The 15,919-nt window shown below is 43.2% G+C and overlaps 1 protein-coding gene across 6 annotated transcripts in view; it reads left to right on the top strand.

Moving 5' to 3' along the window:
- UBR4 (ubiquitin protein ligase E3 component n-recognin 4) overlaps positions 1-15,919 on the top strand; it is a 141,478-nt gene that overhangs the window by 80,091 nt on the left and 45,468 nt on the right. For all 6 annotated transcript variants that reach the window (XM_003934946.4, XM_074380168.1, XM_039473494.2 and 3 more), the window contains 11 exons: positions 5,213-5,309; positions 5,969-6,076; positions 6,535-6,651; positions 7,619-7,828; positions 9,557-9,706; positions 11,139-11,366; positions 12,178-12,256; positions 12,750-12,995; positions 13,829-13,997; positions 14,491-14,635; positions 15,225-15,310. In XM_003934946.4, coding sequence (XP_003934995.2) covers positions 5,213-5,309; positions 5,969-6,076; positions 6,535-6,651; positions 7,619-7,828; positions 9,557-9,706; positions 11,139-11,366; positions 12,178-12,256; positions 12,750-12,995; positions 13,829-13,997; positions 14,491-14,635; positions 15,225-15,310 — 1,635 coding nt within the window. The remainder of the gene's footprint in view (positions 1-5,212; positions 5,310-5,968; positions 6,077-6,534; positions 6,652-7,618; positions 7,829-9,556; positions 9,707-11,138; positions 11,367-12,177; positions 12,257-12,749; positions 12,996-13,828; positions 13,998-14,490; positions 14,636-15,224; positions 15,311-15,919) is intronic.

The following is a 15,919-nucleotide window of genomic DNA, read 5'->3' as shown; positions in this document are numbered from 1 at the left end:
AATGGTTTTTTTTGTTTGTTTGTTTGTTTTTTTAAGACAGAGTCTCACTCTGTCACCCCGGCTGGAGTGCCGTGGTGCAATCTTGGCTCACATCAACCTCCGCCTCCCGGTTCAAGTGATTCTCCTGCCTCAGGCTTCCGAGTAACTGGGATTACAAGTGCCCGCTGCCATGCCCAGCTAATTTTTGTGTTTTCAGTAGAGACGGGGTTTCACCATTGGCCAGGATGGTCTTGATCTCTTGACCCAGTGATCTGCCCGCCTCAGCCTCCCAAAGTGCTGGGATTACAGGCGTGAGCCACTGCACCCAGCTCTTAAATGGGGTTTTCAAGCTTTCCGTTTTCTTTTTTTTTTTTTTTTTTTTTTGAGACGGAGTTTCGCTCTTGTTACCCAGGCTGGAGTGCAATGGCGCGATCTCGGCTCACCGCAACCTCCGCCTCCTGGGTTCAAACAATTCTCCCGGCCGGGCGCGGTGGCTCAAGCCTGTAATCCCAGCACTTTGGGAGGCTGAGGCGGGTGGATCACGAGGTCAAGAGATCGAGACCATCCTGGTCAACATGGTGAAACTCCGTCTCTACAAAAAATACAAAAAAAACTAGCTGGGCGTGGTGGCTCATGCCTGTAATCCCAGCTACTCAGGAGGCTGAGACAGGAGAATTGCCTGAACCCAGGAGGCAGAGGTTGCGGTGAGCCGAGATCGCGCCATTGCACTCCAGCCTGGGTAACAAGAGCGAAACTCTGTCTCAAAAAAAAAAAAAAAAAAAAAAAAAAAACAATTCTCCTGCCTCAGCCTCCCAGCCTGAGTAGCTGGGATTACAGGCAAGCGCCACCATGCCCAGCTAATTTTTTGTATTTTTAGTAGAGATGGGGTTTCACCATGTTGACCAGGATGGTCTCGATCTCTCGACCTCGTGATCCACCCGCCTCGGCCTCCCAAAGTGCTGGGATTACAGGCTTGAGCCACCGTGCCCGGCTAAGCTTTCCGTTTTCTTATGTTTCATGTGTTGAATTGCTTATGTGGTTTTTCTTCTTTATTTTGTTTAAGGTTATAGATTACATTAATTGATTTTTCTATTATTAAACCTACCTTGTGGACATTTAGTCATGATGTGTTATCCTTTATATCATATGATCTGATTTGCTAATTTTTAGTTTAGGCTTATAAATTTTTCTTTGAGATATCTTTGTCAGGGATTGGTATTCACATTATTCTGACATCATAAAATAAGTCAGGACATGATCCCCTTTTCTCCTGTGCTATAAGAGTTTATATAAGATTGGTATTTTTGCCATAAATTCTTCCCCCCGCCCCCTTTTTTTTGAGACAGAGTTTTGCTCTTGTTACACAGGCCTGGAGTGCAATGGCACAATCTCGGCTCACCGCAACCTCCGCCTCCCTGGGTTCAAGCAATTCTCCTGCCTTAGCCTCCTGAGTAGCTGGGACTAGAGGCATGTGCCACCATGCTCAGCTAATTTTTGTATTTTTAGTAGAGACGTGGTTTCACCATGTTGACCAGGATGGTCTCGATCTCTTGACCTAGTGATCCACCCGCCTCGGCCTCCCAAAGGCCATAAATTCTTAGAGAAATTCACTAGTGAAGTCATCTGAGTCTGGACTTTATTTAAGGGAAGATTTTAAATTAGGTTTATTCTTTAAATGCTAGAAAATTATTTTTATTTAATTTAATATTGGTATATTTTACAAGGAATTTGTTCATTTTATTAAAGTTAGTTTTACAGGCATAAGCCTGTTCATGTGTTTTTTTCTCATCTTTTTAATGTCTTAACAATCTTTAATGATTTATCTTTTTTCATTTCTGGCAGCGGTAACTTATGTATCTATTCATTATTTCCTTTCTTTTGCTTAATTTTTTACTATTTTTTTGTTTGTTTAATTTTCTGTTCTGTTTCTGGCTTATTAGATACAAACCTAAATCATTTAATCATATGTATTTTAAACCTACTTTAAAAGTACATATTCGCTGTGCACAGTGGCTCTCGCTTTTAATCCCATCACTTTGGGAGGCTGAGGTGGGCCGATCGCTTGAGGTCAGTAGTTTGAAACCAGCCTGACCAACGTAGCAAAACCCTGTCTCCTAAAAATATAAAAATTAGTCTTGTGTGGTGGCACACGCCTGTAATTCCAGCTACTTGGGAGGCTGAGACAGGAGAATCACTTGAACCTGGGAGGTGGAGATTGCTGTGAGCTGAGATAGCACTACTACACTCCAGCCTGGGTGACAGAGTGAGACTCTGTCTCAAAAAAATATGTATGTATTTGAAGCAATGTTTTTTCTAAAATTCCATCTTAATCTTGCTTTGGCTGCAGCTCACATATTTTGATAGTGTTCTATTTTCATTGCTGTTCAATTCAAACTGTTTTCTAAATTTTGTTGTAATTTAGTCTTTGGCCCATGGGATATTTAAAAGTGTGTTACTAAATTTCCAAACATTTGGGAATTTTCTACTTATCTTTTTGTTACTGGTTTACATTTTAATTTTCCCATGGTTGGGGAACATACTGTGTGATTGTAGATTTTTTGAAATCTGTTGAGACTCATCATTACTTCTAAAATGGTGTTGTATCTATCTTCTTAGGATTTTCATTTGTGTTTAGGAGGAGGGTGAATTTAGGTAACCTAGCCATACTGGCAATGGAAGTCCCTGTAGTGGTTTTAAGTTAACCTGATTTTATATGATAAAACAGAATTTTACTTTTAAGTCACTAAAGAAAAGGAAACTTCAGTTTTTGGTGCTGTGTTTATTTGTTTATTTATTTATTTAAAGTTTTAAGAGTACTGTATAAGAATTTGAAAATGTGAAAGAAGTGGCTGAAGTTGGGTGGATCACTTGAGTCCAGGAGTTTGAGATCAGCCTGGGCAACATATGGAGACCCTGTCTCTACAAAAAATAAAAAAATTAGCTGGGCATGGTGGCATGCGCTTGTGGTACCAGCTACTCAGGAGGCTGAGGTGGGAGGAACTCTTAAGACCAGGAAGTCAAGGCTGCACTGAGCTGTGATTGTGCCACTGCACTCCAGCCTGGGCAACAGAATGTCCCTGTCTCAAAAATAAAAATAAAATAAAATAATAAAATAGGAATGAATGACCGATGTTTGAAAATACTCTGCTGTGATCTTGGTTCAAGTCTAGACTCTGCTCATTTTATTGACTTTTTTCTTCATGTGTGTGTATTCACATGTATGGTCTCCAAATCTGAAGATACTAATCCATCTCAAAACAAATTCATCTTCTCATGTTTTATGTTCAAACTATTGAATGGCTGCTCTCATCTCACCTTTCCTCACTTGTACCGTGTCCATCTGTGATCAATTCTTACTTGTTTTTAGTTCCCACCTAGCTTGGCTAACTACTACCAGACACATGCATGGTATTCTGAAGAACAGTTAGCTCATTCCTTTGAGTTCTTTTTAGAATGATAATTTATAATTCATGTAAGACCCTGTACTTTCATTCATTCTTTTTCTGGAAATAGGCTCTCACTCTTTTGTTCAGGCTGGAGTACAGTGGCATGATCATGGCTCACTGTAACCTTGAACTCCTGGGATGAAGTGATCTTCCTGAGGCAGGACTATAGGCACATGCCACCATGCCTGCCTAATTTTTAAATTTTTTGTAGAGATGAGGTCTTGCTGTGTTCCCCTGGCTGGTCTTGAACTCCTGCCTCAGCCCCCAAGTGTTGGGATTATAGACGTGAGCTACTGCACCGAGCCCTAGACCCTGTACTTTCCATTCAGACTTGTATTATTTTGAAAATATTCTGGGCTGAGTACAGTGGCTCACTTTAGCTCTGTTGCCCAGGCTAGAGTGCAATGGTATGATTATAGCTCACTGCATCTTTGAATTCCTGGGCTCAACCAATCCTCCCTTTTTAGCCTCCTGAATTGCTGAAATTATAGGCAAACCACAATGCCCAGCTATTTTCTTTAAAGCAATTTTTTTGGTCTGTTTTTGTATTTTTAAAAAAGTTTGTTTTTAAGAAAAGAAAAAGTATTTTGGATAGCTGTTAAGATACGTAACACAAATCACACATTAAAATATAGGCATATGGTTTCTTACAAATAATCTCTAAGATATAAATGAGACAGGGGGCTGGGCATGGTGGCTCACATCTGTAATTCCAGCACTTTGGGAGGCTGAGGGGGGTGGATCACAAAGTCAGGAGATCTAGACCATCCTGGTAACATGGTGAAACCCTGTCTCTACTGAAAATACAAAAAAAAAAAAAAAAAAAAAATTAACCAGATGTGGTGGTATGTGCCTGTGGTCCCAGCTACTCAGGAGGCTGAGGCAGGAGAAACCCAGGAGGTGGAGGTTGCATTGAGCCGAGATTGTGCCACTGCACTCCAGCCTGGACAACAGAGCAAGACTTTGTCTCAAAAAAAATGAGACAAGGACCATTTACTAATTACAAAAGTGAATCCATTAATTTATTCAGCAACTATATTTTTAATCTGCATAAGATTGTGTATTAGGTGAGACTGCCAACCACATTGTCAGCAGGACCTTCATTAATTTTCATCATCCTCTTGAATCAGCATAGAGATCAAGGGGCACATCCTTAGTATAATACAGGTCAGCTGTGTATCTGCAGATGAAGGCTAGATAATGGCCAATTGAGTATATGGGAAAACTCATGGGTCCAGTAGGAGAGTGAGACATTGAAACGGAATTAGGAAGATGGTGGACAAGGTGTGAGAGAGTAGAGCAGTGACTGGCCTTTGTAAGATTTTGGAAATGTGAGAAAGGGCTAGGTCACTGTGCAGCTGGGTGATACAGAATTTGTATATAGAAGAATTCTAGAAGATAATGCCCGGAGGCAGAATAGGGCCACATATTAGAAAAAAAGCCATAAATCTTGCAGTTGGAGGTTTGTTTTTGGAATTGGGAACTAGTAGGGCCTGATGCCTTGGGAAATATTTTGAACTTTCCTGTAGTAGGATTTCTTTCAGTGCCATCAGTTGTATTTTAGAATAGTTTTGCTTTCTTTTAACAGAGTGGGATCTCCTCTTTTGTGTTGCTGACTGGCATACCAGTTAGGCAGTTCTTAACTTTTTTAATGCTAGAGATTGTTCCTAAGCATTAGGCTTCTTGTTGAAGCCTTGGTAGCTGGGTGGGTGTGGGGAGGGAACTATATTCAACTGGTTCCTGTTGATGTACAGCTCATATTTTGTATTTTTTCCTTGGCCCTTTAGGCTGCACATGGTCCGTCTAATGCTATTGGAGAGATTACTGCAGACCCTGCCTCAGTTACGAAACGTTGGCGGTGTCCGGGCCATCCCGTACATGCAGGTAACCCTTAGCTCACCTGGGTCTGTCACATGATCAGACCCTCCTTAAGCATTTCTGCATCTCTCTTCCAGAGGTCCTGGGAGCCTTTGTTCGTTTGGTGTTAGGCCACAAAGTAATGAAATCTAATTTTGAGCTACAAATTATAGCTCTACATTTTATAAATGTGAAGGCTAAGAGTCAGAGAATTTTTTAAATGCGCAAGTTCGTCTAGGTAATTATTGACAGCCAATGCAAAAGCCTGCTCCTGAGATTCTGAGTCTCTAGTCTCTGTGTCCATATTAGAGTGTGGGCTAATAGCTGTTCTTCCACTCACTGGCTGTCTTCCTCAGAGGAAAAACTGTTCTTTAATTCTTAGCTCAGTGCACCACCCTATCTCGAGCTACTTTGCTTGGATATGATACAGGTTAGTTCATTAATTTTACAAACTTTTTACAGAACATTTTTTGTAATGTCAAGTGTGGTAAATATCAGAATTTGACTTTTCTGACTCTGAACACTGAAACTTTGGATACCTGGAATTTAAAATGCTGTAATGGATTACAGTTAGGATTGATAGGGAGGGATGGCAGGAGGATTGGGGTTTCTTGTGAAACACCCTGTATTTTCAGTTCTTGTTCTTTAGGAAATTGGGTTTTGTGTTTTCTCTTTTTGACTTCTAGGTCATTCTAATGCTCACTACAGATCTGGATGGCGAAGATGAGAAAGACAAGGGGGCCCTAGACAACCTGCTCTCCCAGCTTATTGCTGAGTTGGGCATGGATAAAAAGGTAAAATCTGAGAGTCAGTCTGTGTGAGAAACAGGACTGGCTTAGATCCTTCCTTATGTTCCCATTCCTTTTGTAGAGGAACTTCACCTTGTTTCATGGGGTAACCATCTACTGAGGGCTCCAGTTCTATTGAGTCAACAAAAGTGTATTCAGGGCCCGTTTTGGCCTAAGCATAGTTTTGGACCATGAGCATAATTGAGGGCAAAGATGAAGTTCTTATCCTCATGGACCTTTTGTACTCAGTGAGGTGAAAGCATTAAATTAGTGGTTTGTATCTTAATATGGTCTCCTGAGCGTATTGAGCTCTAGATGCCCCGTGGATATTCTGGGGCTTGTTTTGTCTCTGATTCAGTCTGAGACTTTTGGGGCTGATGGGTTTGACTTGAAGGAATCTTATTCAGAGGTTGCCTCAAGCATCGAGTAAGTATAGGTTTCTGGGCTTATGCTTTTGTCTGCAGGATGTCTCCAAGAAGAATGAGCGCAGCGCCCTGAATGAAGTCCATCTGGTTGTAATGAGACTCCTGAGTGTCTTCATGTCCCGCACCAAATCTGGATCCAAGTCTTCCATATGTGAGGTATTTTTGCTTTGAGTTTATGGGTTTGGGGAAAGGTAAGAGAATTGTCTGGGTAGTGCTAGGGCCAGTGTGGGGGTGATAGTCCTCTGTAAGAATAAAGCCATTGTTGCCTCAGGGGAGTAAGATTCTAAGCTGTCACCTTTTCAAGAGCAGAACCTCCACCTTTTTCCAAATCCCTTCCAAGCCCTAGACTTTGCTAACAATCCCTCCAGTGGAGGGGTAAAAGGTTTTGGAAGTTCCATTATTGAAAAGCAGGGGCCTCTTCTGCAAGGCACAGAGTGGCTAAGAGGATTCCCCTAGTGTATGTTGCTATAAGGTATGGTAATAAAGCAGAGAGAAAGCAATGTGTGTGTGGTGAAAGGAGATTAGCATGAAGCAGAGAAGGTAGAAATTGAGGCTGAACTGCATCCAATCTTAATGAGCTTAGGAGCTGTGGGGTTTGCTGGGATTTGCAAGGCTCTTCTAATGGTCTTATATACAGTAGCTTTTCTCCTACTTTTTTATGCATGTGATCACTCACCCCCATCTCCTGTGGAAGCTGGTTCTGTGGAAGAGACTCTGCAGAGGGTGGGGTGGGGTTGTTTAGACGTGCCTATAATGGAAAGTTTTCTCTCTCCTTTTTGAATTGGGCTGCTTTTCTAGTTGCTCAAGGTAAAAGAGAAAAGCCTACCCTTCTAGGGGGAAAGGTTATCTAATCCTTGCCTCCCTGGACTCTGGCACGTGTATGTGGCAACGTTAGAGTTGAGAACAGGTGTGTTTCTTTGTTTGTCTTACCATGTTGTTGTTCAAAAAAGTTCTGAACACCCTCACAAACTTCCTTGGGAAAGTTTCAGTACAAGAGCCTGATTCACTCACTGCCATAATAGCTAAGACTATTGTAAATGTGTTTCCCACCCCCAACAGCCTCCTGGACTTCACATTGTTTGTACAAGCCATTCTTACCATCGCTGTGTTTTCTGTCTCCCAGTCATCTTCTCTCATCTCCAGTGCCACAGCAGCAGCTCTCCTGAGCTCTGGGGCTGTGGACTACTGCCTGCACGTGCTGAAATCACTGCTGGAATATTGGAAGAGCCAACAGAATGACGAGGAGCCTGTGGCTACCAGCCAGTTGCTGAAACCACATACTACCTCCTCCCCACCTGACATGAGCCCATTCTTTCTCCGCCAGTACGTGAAGGTGAGATCTTTCCCTCATCAAAGAAACACTCTTGTCGTTTGTTCAGAGCACTCTTCTCTTTCCTCACAGTGAAGACAGCTCAGGGGTGAAGAGCCGTAGGAAGGAGCTGGCATTCCTTGGTGGGGGTTAATCTCAGCATGATTTAACAAATGACTGCTTCTCCCAACCTTCTGTGGGATTCTGGTTCCTGCCTCTTTGTAAATTGAGAGAATTGAATGAAATCATAGTTATCTCATTTCACATTAAGTTTAGAAAAAGATGAGAAGGTATAAGCTAATGTCACAGTTGTGGGTCATGATGTGTGTGTCAGACATTCCCTGTGCCATCACGACTGAGAGGCCCTTTAACATACTTATTAAGAAAGATAGGCCTTCGGATCAGATTGATCTGGGATAGTCCCATCTTATATTCTTACTTACCGATCTCGAAGTGTGGAGAAGTTCTGTCTGTCTAACCTCACTAAGCGTCAGCTTCTACAGCTGGAAAATGAGCATACACATAGTATCTACTTTACAGGGCTGTTGTGAGGTGATGTTTGTAAAGGACTTAGCACAGTACCTAGAATGGATCAATGCTCAGTCCATGTTAACTGTTACCACCACTCTCTTCCTCACTGCCCACTCAGAATAGCTTTGAATAGGGTAGGAATACGATAGGCATCAAGTGTGGATCTGATCGTATCTTGCTCTTTTTTTCATGAGTCTTTGGTGGTTTTCCATAACTTATAGGCCAAAAAGTTCTTGAGGACCCAGCTACCTGCTTGACTCTATAGCTATGTCACCTATAACACCCTACACGCAGCCCTCTCAGCCTGTGCATTTCCCAAGATGTGGTATGTTGCCTTTGTTCATGCTGTCCCTTCTGGAATTCTTTCCATTCCCTCTGCTCCCCTTTCTTCCCCTGTCTAGCGAATTCTAAGGCCTTCTTCAAGACCCAGCACAGGCTTTGGATCCTTGGGAAAACCTCCCTAATACACACTCCCTGCCATTAAGTCTGCTTGAGAGAGCCTCGTCCTGGGTTCCCCGAGCATCCTGTGCACTCGTTCACCTATCTTCCCCTCCATACTCTGAGCAGAAACCACATTTTATTCATATTTCCAACTCCAGTGCTTGATACAGAGCCAGTGAGTAACTGGGAATTGAATGTATGAGACACACTGTGCCCTCAAACTCTTACAGATTCTTTACCACACAGCTTGCAGGATAGCTGTTGTTTCCACTGTCCGCAAACCTCTCATTTACCCCTGCCTTTTTGTGTTATGTGAAGCCAGGAATCTTGACTGAGTTTAGTGATTTTCTTGCCTTAGTTTATTTAACAATTTCTGTTATCATGGGAAATTTTGGTTCTAGGGAATAGAATGCATCTCATAGAAGTTAGAGATCCTTACTACCATTTTTTTTTCCAATTATTTTGGCCTTTCTAGTACTCATCTTTAAGCAGAATACAATCAACCCAGTGTCAAAAACCACAGAGTGAAGTATTAAGACTTTTAGGAACAGTGAGGCCTGCCTCCACTGTAACCTTTGCATGTAATTAAATTGCCCCCAGAAGCCGGGTCTTCTGAGTTTGTAGAATAAACTGTCAGTCAGTCTTGGTTCTGGCTCTGAAAGGCACCCTTTACCACCTCTAACATGCAGTATGTCTAGTGACCATGAGCCAGCCTTTTTCCTAATTGTGGTCCTGGAAAATCGACAGTCACAGGGTCTCACGCAAATTTTCCTCTCCCAGGGTCATGCTGCTGATGTGTTTGAGGCCTATACTCAGCTTCTAACAGAAATGGTACTGAGGCTTCCCTACCAAATCAAAAAGATCGCTGACACCAATTCTCGAATCCCTCCTCCTGTCTTTGACCATTCATGGTTTTACTTTCTCTCCGAGGTAAGTGAAGGTCCAAGCTGCATGCTTGTTGGGCTGAGAACACATATGCATTTGCCTCTGTGGGCCCCTTTCTTCCTCATCCTCACTTGGTATTTCCCCTTGCAGAGTCCCTTTCACCCTTCTAGATCTCGGTCTTGCCCTTCTGGAATGTACTGTGTGGTAGAACTGTGGGAGATGTGTATCAAAGAAGCCATACTTTACCTTGTGATTCTGTGTGTTGAACTCCCCCACATGTGCTGATAACCAGCAAGTTTAATAATTTAGGTTCTGTCAGGAAAACAAACTATACTAGTTATCTTAACAGAGAAATTTCAATATGGGAAATTGGGTAAATGCTGTTGGACAACAAGAACAGAAACATTGAGGTAACACAGGGGTAGTAACCGCCCGAAGCAGCTATCGGGAAGCTGGTAGCTCTGCAGGGATGAGATGTAGCTGATGATTAGAACACACTGTGGCTGTCAGGGTGCAGGGCTGTTGCTGGACTGCAGGCAGATGGGAAGAAGCAAGCCCCTTCTTCCTGCTGCCAGCCTCCCTCCCTCTTGGCAGAACTTGAGAGGGAGCCAGCTGGCAAAGAAGCAGTGCACTTGGCATAATTCTAGCCGGGGCATCACTGGGCAGAGTTGGTGATGAGGGGGTTGGGAGACAATAGCTTAATAACCTTAGTAACCAGCACAGCAAGCCTGAGATAGATTCACTCTGGGAAGAATAATCTGTTAGCAAACCTCAAAGGAAGATTTCCAGTTACATAGTTGTACCAACCCAATCTTTTCTTTTGCTCTTTTACCTGAAAGAGAGATTTGGAATGGTTTTTTTTCTTGATAGTTTCCCTTTGGGTGGGCTGAAGTAGAGGCCAGCTGCCCTATAGATTCCTAAGTGCACAAGGAAGACATGCATGAATATTGATATTTTCCTCTTTGATTTCTTTCTCTCTCTTGCTTTCTCCTGGTCCCATGAAAAGATACTTAAGTTCAAGAGAGGTTGGTTTGGTGAAGAGGAAATAGCTTGGTTTGTGTTTCTCTCCAGCTTTTCTTTTTTTTGAGATGTAATCTTGCTCTGTCGGCCCAGGCTGGAGTGCAATGGCATGATCTTGGCTCACTGTGACCTCTGCTCCCTGGGTTCAAGCAGTTCTCCTGCCTCAGCTTCCCTACTAATTGGGATTACAAACATGTGATACCATGCCCAGTTAATATTTGTGTTTTTAGTAGAGATGGGGTTTCACCATGTTGGCCAGGCTGGTCTTGAAATCCTGACCTCAAGTGATCAGCTCGCCTCGGCCTTCCAAAGTGCTAGGATTACACCTGTGAGCCACTGTACCCAGTCTCTCCCCGACTTTTAATAACAGTTTATTAAAACCTAGGGTGTGAGAGCCACAGTTGATATAGATACAGTCCCAGAGTCATTTACTCTTTGTGTTGTTTGTCTCCTCAAGTACCTAATGATCCAGCAGACTCCATTTGTGCGGCGTCAAGTCCGAAAACTTCTGCTCTTCATCTGTGGATCCAAAGAGAAGTACCGCCAGCTCCGGGATTTGCACACCCTGGACTCTCATGTGCGTGGGATCAAGAAGCTGCTAGAAGAGCAGGGGATATTCCTCCGGGCAAGTGTGGTTACAGCCAGCTCAGGCTCCGCCTTGCAATATGACACACTCATCAGCCTGGTACGAGGGTTGGGACCTGGTAGGGTAGGGAGGGGGCATGTGATGAGGCTTTGCCAAGTAGGTTAAAGGGCTGGAGGTAATAACGCAGGGCTTTTAACTGTGTTGACAATGGCATAGGGTTGAGATAAGGGTAACCCCTACCTGGATGCTGTATCATGTATAGTTGGCTTCAGGGTTTCGGATGTTCCCCTCAGCACTCTTGTCCCACCTGGCAGCAGTTCCTCCACTGTGAGGGGTACGGCTTGGGCTTATCAGTGCCATTTGCTTACATCTGGACAGGATTGACCTCTTTGTGCAACTCTGTTTTTTTCTTTTAAATACAAAAGAAATAGTGAAGGTTTGACTAGAAAAGTGTATTACTGCCTAAAGAGAAACGGTTTGGACTTAGGGGAGTAAACTGAGTATTTTGTATGTGAACAGCCTAGAAAGAACATCTTTAATCCAGCTGTCTCGTGTCCTCGCTATTGTGTTTATATCAAGAAAAGTAAACCGGATTGTACTTTCTTAGGTCATGGTCTAGCTTTTGCTGTTGCCTTACTGAGTAGTCTGAAGGTTCCCTGAAAACAGAGGGCCTTCCATGGGGATTGGTGGGTAGAACAAAGGCAGGTTCAGTAAGAGCTGCAGTGCTTGCAGCAGTGTGTGAGCCTTGGTCCCAGGTTCACCAGACATCCCAGCAAGCACCTGCCTTGCTCAGAAGACCATGTTTGGCTTGGAGCCCAGAGCCAGGGTGATGGCTTCAGCTAGCAGGTGTGGTGCCTGTCCGGGCTACATGGTGGAGTTGCTCATTTTCCCTGGTTGGTTCCTATTTTAGATGGAGCACCTGAAAGCCTGTGCAGAGATTGCCGCCCAGCGAACCATCAACTGGCAGAAATTCTGCATTAAAGATGACTGTAAGCAATGCTGCTCCTTTTGATTGCTGTTACTCAGGAACTGTTAAGGCCTACTATATGCCAAGCACCGAACTGGATGCTGGAGATACAGCTATGAACAAGATACATAGACTAGATGGAACTCTGCCTAGCAAAGAAGACAAGTAAAAACGTGAAAGAGTGATAAGGGCTGATAGTCAAAGTCTGAGGTTCTATGGAAGCACAAAGTGGGATACTCTGACCACCAGGCAGTGGCAGTAAAGCCAAAGAGGAGTAGGTGGAGGCTAGAGAACCCTTTATTTAAAGGAGCAGGGGCTCTGGTTGGTGGGTAGTTATAATGCTTTTCAGAGATTTCCACAGAAAGTATAACTTCTTCACAATGTTCAGCAGAAAGGACATGGAAAAGAAGGCTGGTGAGAGCAGGCAGTCTGAGCTATATGGAGATGTTGCTTTGGTTCTTGTGAGTCTGGTCGAGGTCTTCTCAGAGCTGAGCCGCTGTCTCCTCTGCTTGCAGCCGTCCTGTACTTCCTCCTCCAAGTCAGTTTCCTTGTGGACGAGGGCGTGTCTCCAGTGCTGCTGCAGCTGCTCTCCTGTGCTCTGTGCGGTAGCAAAGTGCTCGCTGCACTGGCAGCCTCTGCGGGATCCTCCAGTGCTTCTTCCTCCTCAGCCCCTGTGGCTGCCAGTTCTGGACAAGCCACAACACAGTCCAAGTCTTCCACTAAAAAGAGCAAGAAAGAAGAAAAAGAAAAGGAGAAAGACGGTAAGGGTCACCCTTTTGTCATTATGACCACAGTTATGTGCATAAATCTCTCTTGGATCACATGATTTGTTCTGTTGTAAAAGGTCTTTTAATCCTGATTTACAGGGGACCTAAAACCCAAATGTTCTCTAGTGTCTACTTTGGGTCTCATTTTTAATTATATTGAAGTGACACCTTAAACAGCACGACTTCTTATGCCAAGTGACAGTAATAGGAAAAGTCAAAATGCACTGAACATTTTTAGTAGTTCAAGATTTCTTATTCTGTGAAATAATAACACCTGCTCTATGGAACTCCCATCAGAGTTATGTGAAATGATACTTAGTACATTGGTAAATGCTTAGTGAAAGTTAGCTCTCTTAGCTGACCCTCACCAGCAGCTGCAGTGTTTTCTGTGGTCCTTGGAGACCTCAGATAGGTGATCAGGGTTGAGAGCAGTGGTGCTGGTTCACATTCCTCCAGTTAATGATCAGACATCTCTGTGCAGGCCTATTGCAAGCTCTTGAAAGGAAATTCCTCCTCTGGTGTTAACTGTATTTGTTCATTGTCACCTTACGTAACACTTTGTGGTTTTCAGTGACATTATTGTATGTCTCATCTGAAGGCAGTTGTGCTCACCACTGCATCACCAGTGCTGCACATACGTCTCATTTGGGGCTTACCTATTTGTCACCCAGTAAACAACTAAAAATTGTTTTGCAGAATATCAGCTTTCAGTAGAAACTTTAAGAAATGGACAGAGTTCCCTCTCTCCCAATTTGGTAGCCCAGGCCTTAGGACTCCGGAGGACTTCTTCCTACTCTTCAGCCCTCAGTCCTGTTTTAATCTTGCAGGTGAAAGCTCTGGCAGCCAGGAGGACCAGCTGTGCACAGCTCTGGTGAACCAGCTGAACAAATTTGCTGATAAGGAAACCCTGATCCAGTTCCTGCGTTGCTTCCTGCTAGAGTCCAATTCTTCCTCAGTGCGCTGGCAGGCCCACTGCCTGACGCTGCACATCTACAGGTGGGCCCAGGGCTTGGTTTGGCAGACCTGCAAGGGTCTGAGGCCAGGGTGCATAATGCAGTTCGTTTTGGTTTTCGGTTACATGCAGGCACAGAGTCGGTAGTTATGCCAGCCTGAATCCTCTTGTGCTTTAGAGATTTCTTCGTTGTTGTCTGCTTTTTAGCTATTAAACTGATGTCATAGACAAGAGAGGATCTGTTTTCTACTCAGAAGGCAATGTTTTGGGGCTTTTTAAATGATCAAGCTGGACTCTTTAGGCTAAGAAAGCTCAGTTGCTGCTCTGGGATATACTGGGTGATAGATAGAGGCAGCAAATGACTATGGTATCTCTGTTAGGAGTGACTGTCAGAAGAGAAAGAAAATTATTCAAACTTAACCCATAATTGTGGGGAAATAGATATATTTACAAAAACAATACTAGGGCCTCAGTGATAAGCACAGGTGCCTCAGGGTTTTCTGCTGCTTGGTAACATGAGCTGTCATCTGTCTACAGAAATTCCAGCAAATCTCAACAGGAGCTCCTGCTAGATCTGATGTGGGCCATCTGGCCAGAGCTCCCAGCCTATGGTCGTAAGGCTGCCCAGTTTGTGGACCTGCTAGGCTATTTCTCCTTGAAAACACCACAAACGGAGAAAAAGGTAACAGTTGCTTTATGGTCAGAGAGGCTAACTTGCCATATTTTACCTCTTTTCTCTTGAGTTAAGAATATTACGAACAACCCAGATACAGGGAGTTCATACAGGAAATCTCTTTTAAATACATCTAGTTTTACATTTCTTGTTAAGCAGTGTAATATGTCTATGATGTAGACAGTATTCACTAGCAAATTTGACTTAACACATGAAGTAGGTCAAGTATGGAAAGAAGATAGAACTTATTAACGTTCTTTGTAAAAGAAAGTGTTCCTTGGTTTGCTGATAGCCCTGATTATGTACCAGAAAATGTTTCTGCAGTTAGCCAACCATTTAATGGCTTTTCCATAAGAATAAAAATGATCTTCCTCCATCAGATTGGGAAAGGGTACCAGCTATCACTAAAGACTGTGGAAACTTCTGAAGGAGACAGAATCCATTAAATGATTAAAATTAGGCCCAGCTTTGTGTGATTCTGACTGAGAAGTCTGGTATTTTTAGGGCAGTATTTGGCTAGAATGCAGAAGACAAAAGTCTTTTCCAGTAAGACTTTCTCTTGGGCTTTAACTTGTTTCTTTACTAAATTCTGTTTCAGTTGAAGGAGTATTCACAGAAGGCTGTGGAGATTCTGCGGACTCAAAACCATATTCTTACAAACCACCCCAACTCCAACATTTATAAGTGAGCTTTGTTTTGCTGTCTACCTGTTGGAAAGCTCAGTCAGCATTCTGAGTAGTTATTTGCATGTTGATAGGCTCTTACATAGGAATTGACAAGCCCCTGGGAGAAGAGTGAATCTGCCTACTTGAGATTCTAATCCCTTCCATGTAGCCCAGGGCCTGGTACATAGAAGGTACTCAAAATGCCATTGCTGAGTTCAGGGTTTGGCGAGTAGTCATGTAAAAAGGTCTGTATACCCTGGGCAACATAGTGAGACTTCATCTCCATAAAAAATTTTTAAAAAGTGAGCCAGGCGTGGTGGCGTGTTCCTGTGGTCCCAGCCACTAGGGAGGCTGAGACAGGAGGATGGCTTGGATGCAGTGAATTGTGGTCCACACCACTGCACTCCAGCCTGGGTGACAGAGCGAGACCTTATCGCAAAAAAAGAGGTATTTAGTTTCAAGGGTTTAAGCCTAAATAAGATAAAACAAATTTAAAGAAAATGTCTTCCGTTTTTTTTTAAAAAAAACCTTTATAGGAGGATATTGGTTAAATTGACAATTTATTATTTCTCTGGTTTAGTAGTGACTGTTCTTTAAAAAAAAATTAAAAATAATTTTAATGAGTTTA

The sequence above is a fragment of the Saimiri boliviensis genome, chromosome 11 (assembly GCF_048565385.1).
Source record: "Saimiri boliviensis isolate mSaiBol1 chromosome 11, mSaiBol1.pri, whole genome shotgun sequence".
Lineage (NCBI taxonomy): Eukaryota > Metazoa > Chordata > Mammalia > Primates > Cebidae > Saimiri > Saimiri boliviensis.
This window is presented reverse-complemented; position numbering and strand designations above follow the sequence as displayed.